Genomic DNA, 27,217 nt, shown 5'->3' on the forward strand with positions numbered 1-27,217 from the left:
GGTGGGTTCGACATGGTCACATTTTTGCCAAAAAAGGCGAGGGATCAACTTTGCTTCGCCTTATGATGTTGTTGATTCGGAGAAAATAGTGTAGACCTAATGGCTCATTTTTCTCAGTTTAAGTGTAGTGTAGACCTTAATGGCTCATTTCTCTCAGTTTAAGGACCTCTGAACACTTTGATGCAAACCCAGGCGCATCTTTTACCTTATTCCGTGTCTATATAAGAAATTTCCGCAAGCACTGGGATGAGTTTAGATTAACCGTAGATAGCGTGCTTTCAATAGCTGACGTGCTCATTCTCACAGAAATTAATATCCACAGCGACGACGTTGGACACTGTATGTTACCCAGATTCAATAATTTTTTTTATACTCGCGATAAAAAGCGCGGTGGTGGAATCGCGTTTTTTTTTTAAAATCCACATTGTTTTATTCGGAAATTTCTGTTTCATTCCTCTCTTGTGAGTCTTTGGCGCTACGTGTCTTTACTTCTACATATGAACTTTACCTACTGGCAATTTATAGACCCCCTTCGGATAGCATTCCTGACTTTCTCTATGAACTTCGCTGCTGCATACAGTCGTTGCCACTCACTGCACCTCTTTGTCTTACAGGAGACAAAGCCTTCCAAAGCTATAGTTTTTGAATAATTCACTCTATTGGCCGACTACGAAATAGACCCTTCTATTCATTCCCCGACAAGAGAAGAATATCTAAGCACAAGACTTATCAGCTCGCCCATTGATCACATTAACCTAAGGGCACCTTTCTCAACAATCAAATCAGCCATTATAACCAAAAAACTATCAGACCACAACTTTATAGCATGTCAGTTGGAATTTCCCGGTAAAGTGGGTGCTGTCCCCAATACTTAAATTCGCCAGATTGAAATAGTTGACCGTCAGAGATTTGACAAGCATTTTTCCGATTATGACTGGGTGACATTCCAACGGTCTATGCGTCTTTCAGAAATCTATTCTTCTTTTGTTGAACTCTTTCAGAAGTTTGGTAACGCATCACAAAAGTAATATTTTTGAGGCAGAGGAACGCCAATTTACGCTGGCTTAACAATGACACATTAGCTACAATTAAACTTAAAAAATTGTCTGGAAGCGCTGCCGCCGCTCACCACACAACCAAAACCTGCTTGTAGAATTCAAATCTATCCGCAACAGAGTTAGCGCAGTCATTCGCTCTGGCAAACGGGCTTATTTTCAAAAGCAGTTTTCTGAATCTCGGAGCAACGCTGTTAAAACCTGGTCATTGATCAACGAATTGCGCGGTGTCTCCCTGCACGTGCAAAAAAGCATTTTAAAAGACACCTTTAGTATTAACTCATTTGCTGCTGCAAATCGTTTCAACGATTTCTTCGCTTCTTTTTATAGAACATCTAAAAAAAGCGCAATGTGTTTATCTATTCCCAACTCCAACTCCGCTTCCGCTTTTCTGCCTTACATGACAGCAAGCGAATTAGAATCTATAATATTGAGCCTCAAATTCAACAAATCTCCTGGAATAGATAAAACACGCCTTAGTGATGTTCGAAGAAATTTCACTTAAACTAAGGATACAATCCTTTTACTTTTCAACAATATAATCGAGACTGCTATCATACCTCGTGCACTAAAAACTGCTGTCATCAAACCCGCAGTTAAGGGTGGTCAGAGAAGTAAGGTAAATAACTATCGCCCAATATCTATTTTGCCATGTCTGGCACAAATATTAGAGAAATATATTTATATGACGATGGCACACTTTATTGATAAATATCAAATCATGTCTCCGAGTCGGTATGGCTTTATTGCTGGCCGAGGCACACAACCTCTCTTGGACACGGTATCTGATGACTTAAATTATGGCTTTGAGAATGACTTGTTCACTTGCGCTTGCTTTCTTGACGTGTCAAAAGCGTTTCATACTGTTAATCACTCCATACTATTTAGCAAACTTTCAGCCATAGGATTCCGTAGACCTTTCATGTCGCTTTTCGAAAATTTTCTGCTTGGGCGCACACAGTTGGTATCGGTGAACAATGTGCAAAGTTCAAAAATTAGTTTAAAAGCTGGCGTTCCGCAAGGGTCCGTTCTTTCTCCACTACTGTTTTACATCTATGTCAACGACTTAGAGAGCGTGGTTTCAAACTGCTTTATTTACCAATACGCAGATGACACTCTTTTACTAACACGTAATACTTCCTACCCAGAAGCGCTTCAGATGCTCTAGCAATCCTCCACCGAAGTCATGGACTGGTTTTCTCGTAAATTGATTTTTATAAATGCGTCGAAAACAAATTTCGTCTGCTTTCTCAATCCCTTGAAAGCTGTTTCCTTGAATATTCCTTTTTTGCTGCACAGATCAAACTGTACCTTGTGCCACTGAGCTGAAGTGCCGTACTCCGACACTGCAAAATACCTTATTATACACTTCGACTCCGACCTTTCGTGGAACTTTCATCTAACGAAAATATGTTCTAAGTTGAGAAGCGTTTCTTGTCTGCTTTATAACATCAAAACTTTCACGCCCCTCGGCTTACGCAAACGCGTTGCCCATTCGTTAGCCTATAGTCACCTGCGCTATGGTATAACTGTTTTCGGTTCATGCTCGAATTTATGGCAAACGAAAATAGACAATGTCTTAAAGGGGGTTTTGAAAAACATGTGGTATAACCTCAATTGTTCTCATTGAGACCTTTTTGAGACATTTTTAATGCCGAACTTTAGATCTCTTTTTAGGAACAGTGATCAATCACTACTGGTCTGACAACTTTAAATCTCCTCGTCCCCTCTCACGGCAAGTATGTTTCCAAATATCTCGTCCCGAAATGCTACACACGGTATGGCAAAAATATGCGTCCATTCTACGTTCCACACATTTTTAATCAATTGCCAGCAGATCTCTGGAGCCTTACGTCAAAGAAAAAAATTAAAAAGGTGCCTCCGTCATATGCTTATAATAAGAGAAGAAGTATAACTGTCCTTTTTTTTCTTTTTTTTTTCTGTTATATCTCTTTGAAGTATGTTTGAGCGACTCAGCTAGACTCATCACCTGGATGTTCTGTCCCTCATATTTTTGTTTCGATCTTTGAATATGCTGTGAACAGACGTGCCGTGTGAGTGTGCCCTTTTTTGTCACTCTGCTAGACTCATCATCTCGAAGTTCTGTGCCTCAAATATTTCTGTCGATTTTCTTTTAATGTCCCGTGACCAGACGTACAAACCAATTTTATCTTTTTCTCCTGTTTCTGTGTGTTTGAAATCCACCCTAATTTTCTTCTAATAATTTATATTGATCGGCACTACTGAATTGAACATTTATTGTGGTCGTCTAGTGTCCTAACTTTTTTTTCTTGGCGGACTATGTTATCGATCCTACCTAAAAGGGTTCAGTCACACGAGCCCATGTCGGCTTTGACGAACCTGGCTGCTTTGTCATGAGTATAGTCCTCGAAAATAAATGTATTATTATTATTATTATTATTAGCCATGAGCGTAAAAACACTAATTGTAAGAAAACGCAGGCAGAATGAACCTTGGCTTACCACAGACGCTTTATCAGCGATCAAAGAGAAAGATACGTCATGGGCACGGTGTCGCCGTTTCCCGAAAGATAAAAAATTGCGTTTGCAATACGAAAGTTGTAGAAATCGTGTAAATACCATCATTCGCCCCAGAAAACGTCAGCATTTTCGAAATACGTTTTATAGATAACGTTTTAATATTTATCAAACCTAGGCTTTGGTAAATGAAGTTAAGGGAGTTTCAAACAAGTCTTCGATAGATAACACAATTACCAAGCATTTCGGAACCGCCTTGCAATCGGTTACTGACACTTTTAATTGTTTATTTGCTTCCGTGTCAGGTGTATCGAACGATGACAATATCACTCCTATTTACTTGAACCGCTCTCGCTCGGCCTCAGCATTCTTGCCAAGCATGACATCACGGGATTTGCGTAATCTTGTATTTAGTTTTAAGCCCAACAAGGCTCCCGGAGCTGATAATTTTCGTATCAGCGACTTACGGCAAAATTTCGACGTTTTGTCTGGTATTCTGCTGAGAGGTCATTCCAGTTGGTCTAAAAAGCGCCATTGTCAGACCGCTTTGCAGAGGAGGAAAACATGATAGCGTAGAAAGTTACAGACCAATATCTATTCTCTCGTGTTTATCTTTAATACTTGAGAAACACCTTTTAAAAGCAATGACGGCGTTCATGGAAAAGTTTGATCTTTCTTCGCCATCCCAACACGGTTCTATCCCGGGACGTGGCACGGATTCACTTCTCGAAGATTTTGTGGATAAGTTGTACGACACTTTGGAAAACAACAAATATGCCTGCGCTCTTTTTAGATGTTTTTAAGGCGTTCGATTCTATCAGCCACAAAATATTAATCAAAGAGTAGTTTGACTACGGGTTTAGAGTTCCTTTCTCTAATATGCTTGAAGACTTTCTGACGAAACGGACACAGTGGGTTTCTGTCAGCAATACCCAGAGCGCCAAAGTATTTCTTAAAGCCGGAGTTCCTCGAAGTTCAGTTTCGTCTCCTCTTATATTTAATCTGCATGTGAAAGATCTCGCTAAGGCAATGTCAGGTGGTGACATCTTTCAATACGCAGTCGATACGTTGCCACTTTCCCGCCATATAAATTTCCGCAGTCCACTTAACATGTTACAAGTTAATGCTACAAAGGTAAGGGACTGGTTTCAAACATATCTTATCAAAATTAACTTTAAAAAACAAAACTTTTGTGTTTCTGCAGTCCAATAAAACGTAATTGCCTTGATTTTTCATTTGTGCTCTACACGTCAAAGTGTGATAGCTGCACCTGCTCACCTATTGAATATGTTTACACAGCGAAATACTTGGGATTACGCCAGATGTGAATAACAGGGGACAGTTCTGTTCGGTGGGAGATCTCAACATAGACACAGCGAAGCAGGATAGATCTGAAGTATCTGATTATCTCAACATACTGGCTAATGAAGGCGTGGAATGCGTCATTAATGCTCCTACGAGAGAAGAAATTTTAGTAGATAAATTGGTGTCGTCATCAATTGACCATATTTGTGTCAGAGCTCGAAATACTGCGGTCATGTCGTCAGTTATCTCTCAAAAACTGGCCGATCGTTATTTTATTGCATGTCAGTTGGGGCGCCTGCGAATACCAGGATAGATAGCGATAATAGACATAAAATGCAAATCACTGACAATAATGTACCTGACCGACTCGTTTCGTCCTTTGACTGGAGGTGATTCCGAAAGTCAGTTCCTGAATTCAATGTTCACGGAAAATTCGTACAGCCAATCAAATCCTCCAACGACTTATCCAAACTTACTGTGGCAATAAAAAAACGGAAACCTGAGTGTGCTAGGTTAAATGAGGACGTCCTCGCCGCCATTAAAGAAAAAGACGTTCGATGTGCTCGTAGTCGCCGAGCCCCAACGGATAACGAATTAAGTTTCGAGTTCCGTGTAGCGAGAAACAAAGCTAACGCGTTACTTTGTTCCGCTAAACGACAACATTTTAAGGGAAAGTTTGCAAAGGCGCGTGGCTGCTCTGCGGAAACTTGGTCTATTGTTAACTATTTGCGAGGTTCGAATTGCAGGTGAACTGTGAACGACGTGGTAAAGAGTAATTTCGGTGAAATTTTCACGGAAATAGCAGAACGTTTCAATTTTTTTTTTTTTTTTTCAATCCCACCGGTGTTTTACAAGGTACGTTTGAGACTGAGGCTGAGATAGAAAGTAACGAGACCTCTGCTTTTCTCTTCCCAATGAACAAAGATTACTTGCACTCTTCGCTCTTCAGCATTAAACCTAGCAGGTCGCCTGGCATAGATAGCATAACTGTCGGTTGTCTTCAGCGTAATTTGGAATATGTTAAAGATGTTATTATTTTCACGATGAACAGCTTTATTGTGTCAGGCGTGATTCCTAACCAGTTAAAGACTGCCGTTGTAAGGCACATATTTAAGGGTGGCCAATCTAAAGATATAGAAATTTACCGTCCAATCTCGATTTTATCCGTGCTTGAACAAATTTTTGAGAGACATATTTTTTACATTATGAATAATTTTATTGAGAACTGCTCACTGGTATCCAGCAGGCAGTACGACTTTGTTTCTGGAAGTGGCACACGGCAACTTTTGGAACATGTGGCTAATGAAATATATTCGACATTTGAAGGTAACATGTTCCCTGGTGCAGTATTCTCGGATGCTAATTAAGCTTTTGATACGGTAAACCACGAACCTTTTCTAAAAAAGCTATGGAAATTCGGTTTCTGCGGCCCTTTCCATTCATTGTTAGCGAATCTGTTGGACAGAGGAGCACAAGTCGTCTCTATAACCGAAGTAAACAGTACCTCGCATTTTTTACAAGCCGGTGTTCCTCAGGGATCGGCGTTGTCTCCTTTGCTTTTTAACATTTATGTTAAGGGCTTGGAATCTTATTTATGGATGTAGATTATTTCAACATGCGGATGATACTTTACTTGTTTCACGTCATGTAGACTTTTCCAAAGCTGTAAACATTTTGCAATCAAATGTTTTCCACCTAATGGATTGGTATAGTTCTAATCACATAAAGGTTAACCCCCTAAAAGCCCAACTTATTTGTTTTAGAAATCCTTTAAAACAGGCTTTTTCAATGTTCCTTTATTCCTGCACAGTTCTGCTTATAAACCCTGATTTTGTACGCCTGTGCCCTGGACAGACTCAACTAGATACATGGGACTCAATTTTTAATTTGACATGTCCTGGAAGAAACACATGGCTCAGGTATGTGGGGCTTTACGAAAAGAGGCTTGCATGATGTATAATATGAGTGTTTGTACCTTTCACTGTGAAAAAAACTATTATCTGTGCACTTGCTTATAGTGTTTTGAGATACGGAGTTACGATTCATGCCTTTTGCACAGCGTCCTGGCAGGTTAAAATTAATAGTATTCTGAAAGGAATCTTGCGTAGTGTTGCATACAATTCTACTTTCTCATCCAGTGAAATTTTGTTTAGTGACATGCAGATGCCTCCATTGCTTTATTTATTCAAGGAAACATTAGTGCTCCGACACTTTTGGAACAGCAATTTTAAAACGCTTCAGACGCCTGCACGCCTTCTTCCTGTTTCTCCTCGCTTTAATGTGGGAAGATGTGTGACTAGATATGGGAAGAACCTGCGCCGTTCTTATGTTTCAGAGGTCTTTAACGCTCTTCCTGAGGATATATACAGTATTACTGGCAAGGCAATGTTAAAAAAATGGCATCGTTCAAATATTTTGGAAAGTTAAATTGCCTAATGGGGCTAATCCTTGCACTTTTTCTTTTTGTTGGCATTTGTTTTGTTTTGGGGCTTTTTATTGAAAGCTTTCTTGTATGTGTAAATGATTATGGTTCTCTTTTTTCACCTGTTTGACTTGCCCCGCTCAGTCGTACAAGCCTATAAAGGCTTAGACGAGCCTGTCACTTGAGTACTGATGCCTGCTGTGACAATAAACATGTATTATTATTATTATTATTATTATTAGTAGTAGTAGTAGTAGTAGTAGTAGTAGTAGTGGTGGTAGTAGTAGTAGTATTATTAAAAGTACCTTATCTTACGTAAGGTAGTTTTAAATAAGCTGTTCAGCCTCGGCTTAGGAGGCCCTTTTTAGAGACTGCTAGAGAACTTTCTGTCAAGTCGTACACAACTCGTTTCAATATGTGGAGCTCGGAGTTTGAAAATGTCCCTAAAGGCTAGTGTTCCACAGGGCTCTATACTATCGCCTCTTCTTTTTAACATCTATGTCAATGATCTTCCGAAGGCGTTCAACTTCTGCACAGTATTTCAATACGCTGACGATACTGTCCTGTTGTCGAGCCATGTACGCTACCATGAAGCAGTTGAACTATTCCAGTCAGATGTATTTCGGCCCATGAACTGGTTTTCAGCAAACGTCATTAGAATAAACGCGAAGAAAACACAACTAGTGTGCTTTCGTAGTCCACTCAAACAGGTTCTTTTAGAAAAACCAATTTTCTTCACACGTAAGAGTGTGTTTCTTGCGAATGTGCGCCAATTGTTTAAGTGAACAGTACGAAATATCAAGGACTTTATTTTGATTGCAGCCTGTCATGGAACTCTCAAATCTTCTATATTTTTTAAGAAATTACGAGCCGCATCGTGCACCTTATATAATCTTCGCATAGTTCTTCCCATCACAACAAGAAGACTTCTGACGCACGCCCTTGTTTATAGTATTCTCCGTTAGGGAATAAATGTATTCAGACAGTGTACAGCCCTATTAGCAGGCACGTAGCCAGGGAGGAGGCCCATGCGGCCCGAGCCCCACCCCCCTCGAAATCTTCCATTTTGCTGGGACCTCCTCTCCCCCTCCCCCTCATACAGCATTTTGCCATGGGCGACCCCCCCCCCCCCCCCCCCCCCCCCCCGAAACAAAATTCTGGCTACGTGCCTGCCTATTAGAGTGTAAAGTGAACTCCTTACTGAATGGCATCCTGCGTAGTGTAGCTTACGGTTCTAGTCTCCAAAGATCTGATAACCTCTTTAACGACCTCTCGCTACCAACTTTTAGATCACTATTTTTGGAAACAGTAGTGCTTAGGCACTACTGGGATAACACTTTTAAGACCCCCAACACTGTTTGTCGCGCCCTTCGAGATGCAAGGTTGTTCCCGGGCACCTCAATAAAAACATTGATTGATAGATTGATTGCTCATCTAAGTTCGTATACTAAAGTCTAGTGTCGCCAACTCAAAAATTGAGAACCCGCAGTCGGAAAACCGCTAAAAAGCGCTAAATCCAAAACACAGCGCAAAAATGCGTTTTTAACAATTTCATTTTTGCTTTAATTCTTGCCCAAATGTATAATAACAGTATAGATCATATCAATGCCATCTTAAATGGAGCTTTCCTTATGTTTTGATTAGAAATCTGTCGCGCCACGCCACAGTTAGCCCAGGTGATCCGAAGCCAAAATTGCGGAGTGAGCGCAGACGAACATGGCAAGGGACCCTTCAGCAGTGCGTGACTGGTCAGACTTCCGTTTAACTCGTAGAGTGTTCTGCCTGCTGGAGAAGAAAGGTGCACCGGCCAAAACATGATTCTTCGTTGCAGCGTGCGGGACCAAATCCATGTGCTTCGCAGATAGTTCTTTTCTGCAATAGCGGCACCTGGCTCGTCTGCTATCACCACAAAGCTCCAGTAGCCAGTCTTTAACTTTTGGGTCTTGTAGCCAGTCTTTTCAAAACTTTTGAGCGTACTTCACTGGGCCCATTTCACGCAGCAGTGAAAACAACGTCAAGGGAACATTGGAACATTCATGCTGTTCAAGCGTGCTCGCACAAAACAGGGGGGCATTTTCCGATTTTCGACGCCTTAATGTCTTTATGACGTCACAGGCGTCACTCTCACGGACCAAAACATTACTGAGAGTAAGCGAAGACGACTGTGGCTGATTATGGATAGGACAGGTGCCTTGTCTACAGTAAAGGAATATATAACTTTCATATCTCTAAAAAAATCGCCAAAGTTACATAACACCGGCTAAAAATCCCGCCTCCCGCAAAACAATAATTTATCCCGCAAAACAGAACCCAAAACCGCTAAGTTTAGCGGGAAAAGCGCTAAATTGGCAACACTGCTAGAGTCGGGGTGCATATTGTTGTTTATCTAAGTTTAGTATATACATGTACAGATCGCGACATTGTTAGCGCGAACAAGCGATCGCCGGTTTTTCCAGTTTTTCTCTTTGGAACCAAAGGATTTCATCTAAGTTGTTGCTGCTACGAAAAGCGATAAAAGTTCGTGCTCGCTAACACTACTGAGGAGTAAAATACGAAAGTGCACCGATGTCGTGTTCGCGCTAACAGTGTCGTGATGTGTACATATTTGTCCCTCATCTTGTCTGTGTTCTTTGGTTTGATATATTTTTACCCTTCCCTCCCCCCCCCCCCCCTCCGACGAGTTCTAACGGTTGTTAAAACAGATGATAAAGTGTTTTAGTGGATCCTTTTTATACCTCCGATACCCCCCTAAACGATACGCGATACTGATACTATGCATGCGCAAAGGCGGCTGTGGTGTATCGGCTATTGAATTTAGTTTAATTGAATCGGACTTCATTTCAGCAACATTATGCCAAGGGCACAGAAAAAAACTACCAAGAGCTAGCTTGACTGGGTCCGGTGCTATCGCTATCGTTATCGGAACCATCGGAACGATCTAGTAAATTCCTTATATCTACGAACGGTAGACCTGGTGTTGTCGCTAGCATTCCAGTCCCCTAACTGCTCCAGGTTTCCTTTTAGGGCTCAGCTCTTAAGGCGCGTTCCTACCGGCGATGCGATCTAGTCGCGCGATAACTTTCATCGCAAAAGCGATCATCGCGGGCAAAAAGCGACGCGATTTGAGCAGTCGCTACTCGACCCGAGTTTTTTGCGATGCGATCTAGTCGCGGAGCGGCTGAGCCAATAAACGGCGTCCGGAGCGAGGGTTTTTGAGAAACGACTCGCCACAAAGGCGTTGGACTCGCTCATCACGCACGCCGGTGTGACCATATAGCTGTTTTTGCGATGCGACCTAATCGCATCGCGCGATTGCTTACATCGCCGGTGGGAATGCCCCTTTAGTCGCCCGTTTCCGCGTTTCGCGGCGTCGCCGTCGACGTCGGCGTAACCGCGCCGCTAATTGTAGCGGGAAATTGAATTTGTCTTAAGGTCAGGTGACGTCAATATTCCCGCTAAGTCTAGCGCAGAAACTGATTTTTTTTTTTGGTTGACGTGACACACAGTCATGTGACGTCATTTTGCCCGTTAATTTTAGCGGGGCAACAGAATTGATGTTGAGGGCACGTGACGTCGATTTCCCCGCTAGGTTTAGCTCTTTCAGGCACAAAAGTTCGTTTTAGCAAAAAAAACGGAACTTTATTGATTAAACAGTGAACTACGGACAAGAAAACTCGTTTCTGGCAAAAACAAAAAATTAAATCAGTGTAGATGGGAATATATCGGGTGGTCAGTTCAGGTAACCACCATGTTCGAAGGGCATCCAAATCACTTCCTGTGGAAATCCGAGAAGCAATTTTTTTCTTTCCTAAGGCAGAGTGGGACGCTGCAGGTTTCGCACATCCGTGTTGTTCTGGTGGGTTGCGCTTTCGTGCTGCAATTTGCACACCTCCGTGACGTGCCTTTCTTTGGCTGGTGCTTGGACTCAGTGACACGGATGATCGGGGCTACGTAGGGCTTTGACTTTTTCAGTTGGACAGTCTGGTGGGTTGATGACTTTCGCTGAGAGCTAGAGCCAACTTGTCCTTCTGCAGTCCATGATGCAATAACACTTCTGCGAAAGTCTTTGAGGGTCATCTTTTCGGAATCTTCAAGTTCTTTGAAGATTATGAACGCATTCACAACGCAGCAATCGAGAAAATGGAAGAAAATCCTGTGCCACTACTTCCGTGATTTTCTGTCAACCTGGTATTGACCTTTCAGTTGATCAAACTTGTCAACGAAATTCATATTGCGGTTGTAGTCTTGCAAGGCTGCAGGGCAGGGTACCTTGCTGACAGTTCCGTCCTTGTTTTTTCTGTCAACTTCGACTTCATCTGCCGGGTCATGGAAGTTCGACAAGAGGTAAACTGTTCTCTTGTCCTTCCGCTTGAAGCAGCACAGGCTCTCATCACTCACTGAATAGTCTGTGTCCCCTCTTGTCATTGATTTGTCGGCTTGTAATTTCGGCAATTGTCTTCGGTTTGAGTTGACTGTTCCGCATGCATAGATGTCTGCCTCTCTCAACTCCTTCAGAAGATTATAGCTGGTAAAATAGTTATCAAAAAACACCCGGTGGTATTTACCAGCGAGGCCTTGACACATGTTCTTAACCACCTGCGCGCCCAACTCCTTTTGGACGCCGCTTTCCGATCTTCCGGAATAGCTCTCAAACTTAAGATTGTACCCAGTGCAGGCACACAGCATCCAAACCTTGTAGCCGCGCTTCACCGGCTTTTTCGGCATGTACTGTTTCAGACAACTCCTGCCCTTGAACTTAATTATCGATTCATCAATCGCCTCAAACTCCGTGGGCAGGTAGTTGTCTGCAAAGGTTGTTGAAAGCTCGGTAAGAAGTGGCCGCACCTTGTACAGCCTGTCGAAGTCAGGGTGACCCCTTTGAGGCTGCAGGACATTGTCATTCAGATGAAGGTGTGATAAAAACCAACCAAATCTGTTCACTGTCATCAGTTTCGAGATGAATGGATCATGAAGGTCAGGTGCACTGGACCAGTAGTCCCGGTAGCTTGGGCTTCGTTTGATTCCCATCAAAAGATTCAGGCCCAAAAAGCAACGCATCTCTTGTTCCGATGCGGGTGTGTATGACTTGCGGTCCTGCTGAGCATACAGGTTGGTTTGAAAAGCCACGCTTTGCATCCAGGATGGGGTCCACAAAAGACTAAAAATGCCAAATGGACTTTTGTCCCCAAGGTCCGTGATGTGACTAGGAACACCAGGCTCAGACCAAAAAGGCGAGTGGCGGACACACCCGATAAGTCGCACTCCACACGGGAATTTTTGAGATGGTTACTGGCGGGTCGTCATCCGTTTCTGTGTCTGAGGTGTCACTCACAGTGTGAATGTCCTTTCTTTTCATTGGCGAGTTTTCTTGAGGACTTGCACCAGAATCATCATTGGCATCATAGTCGGAATCACTGTTACTTGACTCATCTCCTCCTACAAAACTGTCGCAGTCGCTCGGTATGTCCTCATATTCTTCCTCTGTAACAGCAAACAATGAGAATGAGCACTTTATTTTTTACATAATTTGCCTACATTTTAGACCTCAGCACACTGGTCACCGGATTTGCAATGAGAAAGCTCAAGTCACTTCAGGAATGGTGGCTACTTCTGATGACCACCACATGCAACACAGAGACGCTAAGCCATAATGAAGTGCCGTAATTATTTTCTTGCAGATTATATATTGTACACTCACATACTTTCTTTTTTGCTGTTATCAGTATTGTAGAGTAAGCACTTACCTTCTAATTTGTAAAATCTTTTGGGATCAAACGTGGGAGGCGCCATAGCAGCCGGAGAGCGTCAACAAAACTTTTTTTCCACGTGGTTGGAGCGCGCAAGGAAGCTAGCGCCATCTGGTGTAAGCAGCGCGAAGCTAGAGAAAGAGAGGCTCTGGTGGTTTCTTACCCAAACCACCATGCCACAAGGGGAAAAAATATTGAAATGGTGGTATGAGGTGCTAACCACCGTGCTTGAAAGAGTTAGAGGGGAAATTGTCTCTAAATTTAGCGGAGAAATTTAACGGGAGTAGGAGGGGAGGACGAAAGGAGGAGGCGAACGGAAAAAGGAGGAGCAGGAGGGGAGGAGGAGGACGGGAGGAGGAGGGCAGGAGGAGGAGGAGGATGGGGGAGGGAGGGGGACGAGCAGGGAAATACCCTCCCCTCCTCATCCTCAAGAGCTGTGCTCTAATTTCGCGTTACAAATATTTGTAAAGGTAGGGACTATTTCGGCGTCCACTTACAAAATACTTTTAATATTATTTTAACGTCCGTGACGCCACGTCCTGAAGACGTAGAATCATATCCAAATACGTCTTCACGTCCACCGTCAAAATATGTGCGTAATTATTTTGACGTCCCAAACTTAGAACTTAGGAGCGAGCTTCGGTCCGGGACCAAAAAAACAAAAAACAAAAAGACGAAAAAAAAAAACTATCTTGCAGGCAGCATCGCGGTTCGACCGTTCGACATGCATTTTCCGAAAACAGATGTCATCCAGTTAGCTGCTGTTCTTAAAACGTTTTAGATATTATGAAATGCAAAAAAAAAACAAGAAAAAAAAACACCTTCTCGACGTACATACATCAGCTATATCAATCCGCATGTTACGTTTGCTTGGTTGTGCTCACCATTATAAAATACGGCGCTACTGCTTTTTATGTTTTATATCGCATGTTTTATATAAACAAAGTGTTGAATGCCGTGTCATAAAATTTACAGTTGATTCAAAAACGCGTGTACCTCGCACAACCGCGCCAAAACCTGTGTTCGTTCGCACCGGTCGAAACAAGGAGGCAATGTTTGCATTCACAATCTTTTATTGAAAATCCCGATCGTTGCGTAGTTAAGTCAGTTAACCGGCTGGTTATACACGAACCAAAGAGAAAATCTAAACAAATTGACAAACTCAATAAGCACGCTTAAAAACAAGGCGGGAGTCAGACGCAAAGCGATACTGCAACCATAAGAAAACGCGCTCGCACGACATGAAGGCGCAATAAGCGTGCCGAATGTCTGTGTTACGTAGTGTACGCATTTCCATTTTTTACGCGCAGGGAAGATAGAGAGATATCCAGCTCGTCTTTGTTGTAGATTTAACGGTTTTAAGTGAGACGCGTGCCAAAACAACATGCAAGCTCAGAACATCGCCGCCGGACGTGGCGGGTCCAAAAGAATCAACTGTCGAACCAGTTCTTCACACACGCTGCTTAAGACATTTCTTCTGCCGACTAGGACCAAAACTTCTTAGAAACGCACCGGATGAGTCCTTCAAAACGTCAACACAACACAACACAACACAACAGACGACACCATCAGAAACTAAACAGTACAAAACCACAAAACAGCTTCCACCCTACCGCTGCGACGGCGGTATTAATGGCGGACGTTGAAATAATAAAGACACTATCTTGACGTTTTACGGAAGTGATGTAAAAGACGTCGATATATTTTGTGGAATTTTTTGACGGTGGACGTCGAAATAGTCACTGACATTTGTAAACATCTTAGATGTTTTTTTTTTTCTTTTTACATATGAATTTATTTGTGTCAAGTGTCAACAACGAGTGACGTTCACATATTTTGTTTAAACTCAATACCACGGGTTATATAAAAAAGAACATGTATCAGAGTGTACGTTTTGCAATAATGAAACACCTCATCGTGAGTGTACTGAGGTCAGGTTTGTAAAAGGCTCACGGAGATTAGTTTACCCAAACATCAACGAGAATGCTAGGAATTCAGGTCTACGCGCCGCACGCGTCTGCCTTTCCCGTGTAAAAGATTTGATGTATATGACCAAAATAAGGCGCTGACGAGCGAGGGTGCAAAATTACATTTGTTTTATATTTTTGGTTTACAACAACTTCTGCTACAAACGCCATCACATGCAATGCATGTAGCTGCACTTGTAAAATTCTTTTTGGTGCTTGGGTCATTTAGTAGAAGGTATATTTTAGTTTTGAACGGATGCAAAAACAGACAGAGATTGCTATAGCATGTGGACGCAAATACGGTTTGTTTTGAGTTCATCTTCATCTATCTTAGACAAACTGACAAAACTGTTGTAATCTCTGTTTTGACTTTAAGAAACATCAGGTAGGAATTCCAAAGAGGTATTATTATGTATGTTTTGACCACGACTTTCCTTGTAATCCCTATTTAATTTTGTGTCATATTTCATGTTTAGATTTATAAAACAATAAATATCGTCTATGTGCTGTACCCTGCGGCCATGTCCAATACCTAGACGCTGACCCTCCTTGTACGTCAAAAATGTTGTAATATTTAGACTCTAAAGTTAGTCTGAAGTCATGTCAATTTTCACGAGGGATATTTTGATGCTCCAGGAATTAATCGCGAATTACCGTAACGCAGACAGAAGTGAATGTCTAATGCTGGCATCTCTCCCGACTGAGCAACGGCTTAACAAAATCTTGACGCACATTGAACCACAGCTCACCACACGCGAAGCCGGAGCAACAAGCTGGAAAGTTTTAGGTGTTTGGTTTTGTCTAATAGAAGGTAGCTAATTTTCTCAAAAAATATTTTAACTGAATGCGGCTTCTAGTTTATCTAACTTTCTTTTCACATCTGACTTTCCCAATTTGTCTTCTTTTTTTTTTTTTTTTGCGCGCTTGAGGATTTTTTAAGAGTCGTGTTGAGCACGCCACCAGGAATTTCTCCTTGGCGTCCCTGAGCATATCACGCTTGAAAACTACACATCGGCAGAAGTTTGAGCTCAACTTACTGGCACAATACAGTTTTCAGCCAGGCGTGCGAAGCAATTGTGGCCAAAGCACGTTAGTATACCTAATCGCAGTAGCCTCGCGAGGGGGCAAGGTTTACCTCAGCAGATCCTCGTGAAGGTGCTTTTTCATAGAGCGAACACGTTCATTTAACAAATTGGAGGACTCTTAAGCTTGGCCCTTAACAGTGGAACGCGATAGCGATGTCGTGCCCCGTTCGCATCGCCTTCTCATTGGCCATGCAACCATGACTTTGCCGGCCTAGTCGGTAGACTGTGTGACTCTCAGCCAAAGCGTCGTGGGTTCGAATCCCGTCTGAAATGCATCAAATTTTTCTTGAAGCCAAATTAATTACGCTATGAATAGGGCTCCGTGTTTTTGGAGTTTATTTTTCGTCAAAATCGGTGGGCGTTTTTCGGAGTTTATTTTTTTGCGATTCGTGTGACTCTCAGCCAAGGCGTCGTGGGTTCGAATCCCGTCTGAAATGCTTCAAATTTTTCTTGAAGCCAGATTAATTACGTTATAATAGGCTCCGTGTTTTCGGAGTTTATTTTTTGTCAAAATCGGAGGGCGTTTCTCGGAGTTTATTTTTTTTGCGATTCGGAGTTTATCGGAGTTTACATTTGTTTGATTTCCAATTCTCCGAAATTCGGAGTTTAATTTCACAGTGTTTCCTATTAAAAATAAATATGTAAATGATAACCGGATGTAACCGTATGCCAAATTAAAAATAACACGCGCTGGTATCGATTAAAATTTCTTCAGTAGAATTTGACGTTTGTGCCATCGCCATTGGCACTATTAATTGGTGCCAGGACAAAAGTCGCAGACAAGTGTGGCTTCGATCAACGTCGATAACTTAAAATCAATGAACTGCCGGAGGTAGCTGCAAGGAAGCTCGTAGTCATCCACCAATCTATTCCGCGGCCGGGCGAGGTGGAGTGGTTTCAGAAGTTTCAACTGCCCCTCTTCCCTATTTAATGCAATCTCTATGGTCCCTAGCTTTCACTGTTACAAAAACATAACTTTTCCTTTCTTTAAATCACAGATCGGATGGCTCCAACTGGAAACCAAAAGAGTGGCTTTTGTCGTGACCCGAATGTACAATGACCTGTTGCCCTGAATCAACCTCGACGAGACAAGCGGCAAGACACCCTTTAGCAACGGTCTATGATTTGAAAGATAATTATGGTGTCACTTTCACAGGACCATTGACTCCGTGCTAAATAAATTGTAAAAAAAATAAAATAATTTTTTTTTTTGCTTTGGGGGAGGGGGGGGGGGGTGGTGGCACATAAACAGTCGGAGTTTATCGGATAAATCCGAAATGACGAAATATTTACCGCCGGATGTTTTTCGGAGTTTTTCGGATTTATCCGATAACACGGAGCCCTAGTTATGAAGTAGAATCATTTGAGACATGCGGTGACCTATAATTTGCATTACATATCATGTTTCAGTCACTTTCATTTCACGCGTGTCGTGACGTTTCACGTGAGAGTTGTGGGTTGCTTGAAATCTTCCCGCGAGGTATATAGCTGCGACGTCATGGCCCTATCGGCCAATCAGGATTTTTTTACGTCTCTCTGCCGATACCGGCTTTTCTGCGACGCGAGCTCCTTGGCGTCATCGCGTTGATATATTGTTTTTATTTCGACAATTGTAAGGAGTTTTAATGAAATCTGTGACTCACAGCAATTGATGAAACTGCACACAAGCATCTTTGAACATAAAAACCCCGAGCAGAGGGCTGAAATTACAGCGGCAGCACAAACCCTGCCGGTCCCATATCTCGTCTTATGTTTTAACATCACAGAGATTGTCACGAGACGAGAGATTGAGAAATATTATAGACACTAACTGAGACAAAGAGAAATAAACAGCCCGACTCAAGTGGCCTTATTAAAATTTCCCCGCCCCTCTTCCCACTTTCCTCTACTTCTACACCCCCCCCCCCCCCCACCTTTCCCCTTAAGAAAGAAAGAAGAAGCATGTATCATAATGGAACACATGAGACTGTGGAGGGGGAAAATTAAGCAACTTTGAAATCACAGAAAAAGACAACATTAGGGTAGCGTCTCAAAAAAGGAGGTCTCCAATTAGAGTAGGTGCGTTAAAAAATCGACATGGTATGTTACCGTTTTCGTTTCTTAGATTTTAAAGTTTCCTAACTTTTCCGCACCACAGTATCGGGTGTTGCATTATGACTCCTCAATTTATCAACAGCTTCCATGCACACTCACCATTATTTCGTTAAGAAAACTGCATTGCTGGTAGCGTTGGAAAAACGGAGGTGTAAAAGCAGACATGTCTCCCTAATGGGGGCACATCCGCAACAGCTCCCTCTATCCTCCCCCTTCTCCACCCTTAATTTCCGTCGCCCCTTCAACTACCAAAACACGTCCGACCCACCTCCGCTTCGCATTTTAACCCTATAATCATTTGCAGTAAATTTCACTTGCGAAGCTCCTCTTTTGCCGATTCGGGTTCACGTATATACGTCGAAGCACTTCTACGAAAATTACAACAAAAAAGGAAAATTTCGATTATGCGCACAACCAATCAGCATTATTGGGAACAACATACAACGAAACAGAAGAATGATGCAAATTGACTTTTTTTTATAGCGCGAGCTCAAATTATGGTTGATATGCTTTTTTGATGACTTTTCAAAAATTTGAATAAATTATTTTGTAATGATGAAATAAAGTTATAGCCGTCGACAGCAAATGTATAGGCCGACAGGCATTTGGCATTTAGTATGCAAAATGTAAAATGAATCACATTCCTAACGAGTGCGTTAGTAACTTATACTATATAACAGAAATAATAAACATAAGCAAGCCAAAACAAAGACGCTCAACATATGTCCACATTTGTCACAACGCCCCATATATACCACCAAAACATCAGAGATCTAATGCTTCACCTTTTTATTTTAGGCGTGACATATGCCAAATCAATATAGTTTAAAGCAAAAAAATAGACCACCCGTCGTACATTTAGGAGAGCAACCACTGCGAGTTTTTATTGTTTCATATTTATTTGAGTACAACTGGGTAGAACTGGGTACAAAATTCAAGTAGCCTAAATATAGCATTTTACCTCAATTCAAATATTTTTACACAGCGCACAAAAGACGAGAACACAGAGTAAAAGAAGAACACATTGCAAGCGCTTGTACTGGGCTATTATTTCAGTCTGTGTTGTCTTCTTTTTCGCGCTGTGCTTCACTTTTTGAAGATAAGCACCAACTAGCCCGCTTCGCCGCCTTAATTTTACCTTGCACCACTTAAAATTGTTTTTTTAAGAGAAATAAAAAAGATATTTAAAGAAAAAGGATTCGTTAATAACAAAAATGGGGCCATAATACATAATTTTTGGTTGGGGCAAATCAACACGCCACTCCGACACGCGTGTTGGATTTCATATAAAACCACCCAGTGGTAATGAGTAGACTCTAAGACATCCAGCGCGTCCCTATTTCCCTCGAAGCACTTCGGAAAGTCAATCACTGCAGCCTACGACGCGACCTCAGCGAAATCCGGGGTTCAACGCATCATTGTACCTAAAAAACATTCGGCGCTGTGGCACTGATCATAATATTTCACATGCTTACGTCATACTACGTCATCATTACGTCACGCTTGTTGCCTGAGCGCAGACTGTTTTCTTAGGTCGAAACATATATTCAGCTTGGTCTGCTGGGCAAGTTGGTAAGTGACATTCATATTAAAAATTGCGCAAAAAAAGGCGTTTTAGTTGACAGTTAGGGCTTTTCCTGTGTGCTTCTTTCTTCTTTTTGTGTGTATTTTTGCGCTATTTTTAATGTGAATATATTCCGCCGTGTCCTGCTCCGATCATTCTCCGTAGATCGCATCGGTTGGCACTCTCGCGTCCTTTTGCGGGAAAGTAGACGTACTAGGCTTTACTTGTTTTTGCTTGCAGAAGAACAAGCAAACAAGAATTATACCGCCTAGAGATCTCATGTCTGATTTGAAATTGGTCTGAACTTGCCGTTGATTTAGCGATTCGAGCAGATTGAATGCTTGGCCTAAGAGGTACACATCTAATCTAACATATGTTAAATGAAAGGTGTAGGATTTAAACGATGCAAAAGAATGGTTTATGCCGACACAAATCAAAAATATAGCTCGTGTTTTTTTGTGTTTTTTTTAACGTCAGGGTGTATTTTTTTTTTGTCTTTTCTAACGAAACTGAAATTAGGCGTTTTTACAAGACGGGTGTTTATCTTCACTAAAGTGTAAAATGTTCAATTGAACACACATCCGTTCAGTCTTTCTACGCGTATGTCCGATTCAAATAAATGAAGCAGCAAACCGCAAATTTTTCTTCCTTTTTTTTTTTTACAATACATAAAATTGGTTTGACTTACATGGATGATAATATTTTTATCCGCTTTAATACTCAATCATTCACACAGAAATATCGATTCTCCTCTACACTACCGAGAGTCACATTTTGTGAAAAATTGCGAAGCACTGTGTAAAGTAACTCATTTGTGCGTCCAAATAAATTTGCTGCGAAATGCCGATATAATAAATTTGCTGCGAAATGCCGATATAATAAATTTGCTGCGAAATACCGATATAATAAATTTGCGGCGAAATACCGATATAATAAATCGTTCTGCAGGTCAACCAAATTATTTAAAGCGGCCCACGTTCCATCGCCCAAGCGTGACATATTTGGCAACTCGGAGGAACGGTGTGTCAGTCCAGTTGAGCCCAGTCCTTTTCTTTTATCGATATTCGATTTTCTCGACGCGTCCAGCCCCTTTTCGGTTGTGAAGTTTTCTGGTTTAAAACGTACGCACAGCCTGTGCAAAACCAGCGGAAGCACTCTGCCTTGGAAGAGTCGCCTTTCCATTGCCCACGTAAGGCACGTGGTGCCTTTTTTTTTTTTTTCCTTTCAGTTCTTAGATCCAAGATCGCCGTGTTAAACACAGCTTTCAGTTCTCATTTGTGTAGTAATTTTTCATCCGTGACATTAATTATCAATATTCCTCCTCACAAGAACTCGCTTTTCTTGGCGCGACTAAGTACGTAATTGGGACTTAGCGTGGCTATAATCATTGACAATGGTCGCATCTTCTGCGTCCTCATCGGCTCATACTGAAATATCATTGGCTGAGGAGCAAGGCTTGGGACTCGTCGCATTCGCCGTTTCTTACGTTGACGGAGACTAAATCACATGCTCGTCAAAGAATCTTTTTCAGGCCGTCCAAATCCTAATGCACAATTCGCGTGCGCGAATAGAGTGCTTTGATAGAAGACAGCCTAATGTTTGTTAAAAAAGACAATCACAAAATGCAGATTTTTTTAAAAAAATACGGATTTTAACCAGCCGACAGTCACAACACCATATAAACTATATCTTGAAATCGCTAACGTTTTGGTGAAAATAAAACAGCCAACAAAAGATTAATCAACATTCGGCTAGATTCATTGATTTTGCAATCCCATGGTGTTGTCAATCACATTAGGTCGAGGTAAATACAAAGAAAACGTAAGAGGTTAAAATCTGAGCCGGACGCGGAAATGCGAAATTACAACAATAGGTGTAGAAAACAGAAGGACAGTTACACCACAGCTATGATAGCAGAACCTCGTACCGACTGGTATGTTATGCACCCATGTATACCGCCGATGCTTCGAAGGGGTCTCGAACTCGTAACCAATGGTATTAAAGAAGCCGGCGTGTCATGCTGACGAACGTCACAATCCCGGCATTTGGTCAAAGAAATTGCAACAGCGAGTACGAGCCAACGCGAACGTCACTGCCGTAGACACATCCCAACTCCTAGATGCCTAAGCTTCTTCCATAGGCTGTCAAGCTTGAGAGCAGCCTGTAGCAGAACAGGCGTCTATCGCATTCACGCCGCCGCCAGGATTGGGAAAGGAAAGAACGTGACAGTTTCATCTCGTCAGCAGCTGGTAATCAATCGACCACCAACGTGGACGTTGTAAGCAAACCAAACGGAGGCGCGTTCCAGAGATAATGCCGAAAGACTCACTCAAAATTATGTTTATAGTTAATGGAAGGGTTTTATATTTACTTTCTTGTAGTGAGCAACAATTCAAATTATTCGGCAGCTAGATGTGCAGGCTGGCCGATTAAACATTGGGTCCTTATATTTGCTCACATTAGGTTGAGACTACCGCCAAAGCCACAAGCACTGGAGCTCGATGTGGCTGCTTTGAAGCGTTCTTCCGCAGAACGAGCACTCGCGCTAGAAATGCTCATCTCGAAGTCAGGAGCGCGGGTTAGCTCGCACTTGAAGCTTTGGCTACAGTCTCAGTTTAAGGGTGGACTATAATCCCAGCATTTGGCTAAATCTTATATGCTTTTGAGCTTCCCGATGCCTTCTTTTTTTAGATATAAATCTTCAAAAACAAACAATCTAGAACAGAAGTTTGAGACTATACGTGAGAGGTCAGCAATTCAAATCCTTTAACAGCGATAACAGCTTACACATTTGGTGATTATCTGCGCTCACATGATGATCCCAGTACAATTGTTGTAAGTTGGGCGAGTTGGTAATCCCAGTATTTTGGCTAATCGCAGTATTTTTAGATAATTTTTTGCTTTTGATCTTCCCAAGGATTTTGTGTTTCCAAAATAAATGTACAAAAACCACCCAACCAAAAGAACATTGTGTGACTATTTATAAGAGAGCATGAAGTCAGAGAGTGACACAGCAATAGAACTCTTTTATATTAAAGTTTAATTCTCGCGGAAATGTTTATAGTGCAAAAGTGTTTGTTTCGTTAATTATAACTTAGATAAAAGTTTCACAATGAACCCGATTAACCACTGAATCGCAAATATATCTTCTGGATATATAATTTTTACAGCTTTAAACTTAAGGCGTTTCATAAATAGTTTGGTACTTTGTTTATTTAGGACATCACATTCGGAAAGGTGGATCGATTTATATTATATTCATTATAAAAAGGACGCAGTTTAATTATGAAATACCACCGGCTTTGCAAGGTACTTGTGCCACCGCCCCATAGTGTTTAAAGTCTGGAAATATATAAACGAATACATTCCAGACGAGAAACATTTTACACCAAACTATATATTTGGACCAAGTTCCTCAATTAAAATCAACTCTTGGGCTAGTTGGGTAAACCTCTTAAATACAAAAGCGCAAAGTAAAAGTATCGAACAAAGATATGGACAGGTCATGCATGAAAAGGCAAAGACGAAAATGATAGGAGAAAGACGACAAATAAAATGCTAAAAGCATTCGCACAAATAATTAAAAAATTATGTGAAAATTAAAAAAAAATTATGTAAACGAACTTATTAGATTAACTAAACAAACTCACTAGAAGATAATACGAAGTTCCTCGCTTAATAACTTACAATAGAGCGATCGCTTATCGTTACATATTAGTATACTTAGCGAACTAAATTTGTTAGTTATAAAAATATCGTACGTATACTAATTGATTCACTTAATGCTTTCATATATGCTGATAGCAGCACCAAAAAGCAGCAGAGAGGAGTATTACGAATGTCATCAGGTGTCTGTTTGAAAACACAGAGTGATCCGCAGAAGAATAACATCACTTTTACTAATGCCTCAATATCTAACCCTGAAAGAGCAGTTGGAAAGCATCTTTATATGCTTCATAGAGAGAGATTGACAATTTATAAGGCGGATCTAAACAGTACCTTTAGAAGTCATTAATCTACAATTTTCCAACTAAACATTGAATTCTAAGTTTGATTAAACATGGTTTCTAACACTTCATAAATCAATGTATGCTGGTGCGCCTGCTTTCCTCTAGAGGAATTAAATAGTAAATCGTTGTAATTGTAAACAAACAAAAACGGAAAAAAATGAACTTACAACAAAAACAACGTCAATGCTGCGGCACAGAGTCTGAAACTTCACGTGCTAGCGGCAGGGTCCACTCCACGTTAAAATCTCTATAATTTGGCTAAAGCGTTCGTGATTGGGCTCATCATGTATCGAGCTTCAATAGACCTTAATGATTGACACGGTGAGTGTTATCTGGGGAGGTTCTAGCACGGCCGTTCTTTTTATTTTTTTGCTAAGAGTGAAACGACTTGGGAAGCCACATTTACACCCGCATCAAGCTAAAGCAGTTCACGTGATGGTCATCGGTCGGGGCTCGGAGCTTTTGTCTATAGTCACTAACAGAATAAGTACGCCAGGAAGAAGCTTCAAGTGTTAGACCTCCAGCGCAAGCTTCCTGCTATAAAAAACGATTCCACGACTTGTTAGCCTTAAACGTGCATAGAAACGTATTTAAAGTTATCGATGACCATTGTCTGAAAGACTGCCCTGAGCACCTTGGACTTCCGGCAAGCTTTAGGAAAGAATACGTCTTCGAGCTTACCTGTCAATGCTCATGGCCGCAATAGTGAGCGCCGACGACGCCACGGTGAGGTTGGCCACAAAGTTGCTAAACACGCAGTAAACGTCGCCGAAGGCCCAGTGACTCTCGAGCATGTACACCAGGTTAAAGATGGCGTTGAAGGTGGCCGTCATCGCGTCCGCCACGGACAGGTTCACGAGGAAGTAGTTGGTGACCGTCCGCATGGAGCGGTGCGCGAGCACAATCCAGACCACAAAGACGTTGCCCAAGGTCGCCACGGAGACCATGGTGCCAAAGAGCAGTGCGTAGATGAGCTGCACCCACCACGCGAGCACCCACTGACGCTTGGTCGACACGTCTATGATGAGAGGTCTGCTTGATGCGTTGAGGGACCCCGGTAGCAGTTCCACGTAGTTGGGAAGTGGGCTGTCAAGATCCATATCTGTGCCGTTCGTCAGTTGTTCCGGGATGTCGCCGAGCATTTTAGAGCTGCAAGGATGAGACTCACTCTGAAAGAGAAAGTCAAAAGTGATATTTTCTGCTGATCGTCTTTTATTTGGTTTTCCACGCGTAGAAGCCGACCTGAATGCCTTGGCTTATCTGCTTCCGCTGCCTTAGTTCATTGCAAACGTTCAAATGGGAATATGCTGCTTCTTGTGGATATCGAGACCAAAAGAATATGATTAAAATACTTGTCATCTTTCCTATCACTGAAAAAACATTTTAACTTTCTTTTATCATTACACTTTTCTACATATGGGAAAATAATGCCTCTAAGCTTTCGACTATTCCAAAGCGACTGTTGAAGGACGCTTGTAACAACGAAAGCAGTAAACACAAATAAAAAAAAACTCATCGAACACCAAACTCTTTGATTCGATCCTCGATCAGTTCTTTCCACAAACTTCAGAAGCAAGAAGCAAAAATAAATATTGATGCTTACTATTCAGATCTCTGGTTGGACTGGACGTCAGGCCTCAAATATTCCGCACATGCGAGCATCAACAACTTTCAAGCAGTTTGAAACACTTGCCGGGGCCAAGAGAACACCGAGCGCTACAGGAGGCAGCGTCGGGCTCGGAGCACATCGTCCTTCATCTCCGGTCGTTCGGGCCCACACTGGCGACAGAGCCTCGCGGCCTCTCGATCGACCCCACAAATCCGCCGCCAATTCCAGCAAGAGAACAGAGCGTTACGTCACTCTGTTCGCGGGAGAATTGGGAGCTTCGTGGCTGATAGAGCACCGAGCGTTTTTCCCTTCTCATTTCTTTAGGAGTGTTGCACCATTGAGAGTCTCCGAATCTCGTAATATCGAGACGGTTGCCGAAAGAAGCGAAAGTTTTGATATCTTCGAGTTAAATCTCGTATCTTCTTGAATTAAAACAAACAAGAACAAAACAGCTGACACCTGTCCTGCGCGACATCGTTAGCGCGAGCACGACTTGAGTGATACTTTGGAATATCAGTTCGAAGTAATGTCGGCGGTAATGGAATTCTACGGCGTAGGTTAGTTTGTCAAACGAATGCTTTGCAACATATCAGTTCTTTTTCCTTACATGTTTTCCAGAAAAATAAATCAAATAGGCGTTTGCTTGTTGGCGCCAACAATAGTTTTGTGGATTGCCTTGTGAATACATGCAAAACTATACCGCCTGCGTTGTTTGTTTTTTGTGTAACAAAAAGAGCAGTATTTACAACCATAAAAATTATTGTTGTGTGCATGGGTTGTGTGAATATTGAAGTTTTCATATTCTCGTGATTTATCAGGTCTTAATCACTAAAAACTGCATTGTGACACGAAACCTAAGGGGGAACAAAAGAGAACTATCTTTGAAGCCAATATCTGGAAATTAAACTCAATAAGGGGCATTCACACGAGGGAGAAATCCCGGGGATTTCTCCCCGGCACGCGCATACCAGGACGAAAACGTCGGGCTTTGCGATGTGCAAAAGCCTCGCGTTTGCATCTCGTGATGCGCGCGTGCCTCCCTCGTGTGAATACCCCTATAGAAACATTGAACACGCACACAAATTGCATTGTTTTAGGGGCGAAGCTCCTTAAGGGGTATTCACACGAGGGAGAAATCCCGGGGATTTCTCCCCGGCACGCGCATCCCACGACGAAACCGTCAGGCTTTGCAATGTGCAAAAGCCTCGCGTTTTCATCTCGTGATGCGCGCGTGCCGGGGAGAAATCCCCGGGATTTCTCCCTCGTGTGAATACCCCTATAGGAACATTGAACACGCACACAAATTGCATTGTTTTAGGGGCGAAGCTCCTTAAGGGGTATTCACACGAGGGAGAAATCCCGGGGATTTCTCCCCGGCACGCGCATCCCACGACGAAACCGTCAGGCTTTGCAATGTGCAAAAGCCTCGCGTTTGCATCTCGTGATGCGCGCGTGCCGGGGAGAAATCCCCGGGATTTCTCCCTCGTGTGAATACCCCTATAGGAACATTGAACACGCACACAAATTGCATTGTTTTAGGGGCGAAGCTCCTTAAGGGGTATTCACACGAGGGAGAAATCCCGGGGATTTCTCCCCGGCACGCGCATCCCACGACGAAACCGTCAGGCTTTGCAATGTGCAAAAGCCTCGCGTTTTCAACTCGTGATGCGCGCGTGTCGGGGAGAAATCTCCGGGATTTCTCCCTCGTGTGAATACCCCTATAGGAACATTGAACACGCACACAAATTGCATTGTTTTAGGGGCGAAGCTCCTTAAGGGGTATTCACACGAGGGAGAAATCCCGGGGATTTCTCCCCGGCACGCGCATCCCACGACGAAACCGTCAGGCTTTGCAATGTGC

The 27,217-nt window shown here is 42.3% G+C and overlaps 1 protein-coding gene and 1 pseudogene across 1 annotated transcript; both read right to left on the reverse strand.

The window, feature by feature from the left end:
• Window positions 1-11,048: 11,048 nt before the first annotated feature.
• On the reverse strand, window positions 11,049-12,338 carry LOC115318338 (annotated as a pseudogene).
• Window positions 12,339-24,424: 12,086 nt separating this feature from the next.
• Window positions 24,425-24,889, reverse strand: LOC115316643 (tachykinin-like peptides receptor 86C). Its single transcript, XM_029976077.3, has one exon. The coding sequence runs from the start codon at window positions 24,887-24,889 to the stop codon at window positions 24,425-24,427; it is 465 nt and encodes a 154-aa protein (XP_029831937.3).
• Window positions 24,890-27,217: the final 2,328 nt, after the last annotated feature.

The sequence above is a fragment of the Ixodes scapularis genome, unplaced genomic scaffold, assembly GCF_016920785.2.
Source record: "Ixodes scapularis isolate PalLabHiFi unplaced genomic scaffold, ASM1692078v2 PGA_scaffold3__209_contigs__length_174095766, whole genome shotgun sequence".
Lineage (NCBI taxonomy): Eukaryota > Metazoa > Arthropoda > Arachnida > Ixodida > Ixodidae > Ixodes > Ixodes scapularis.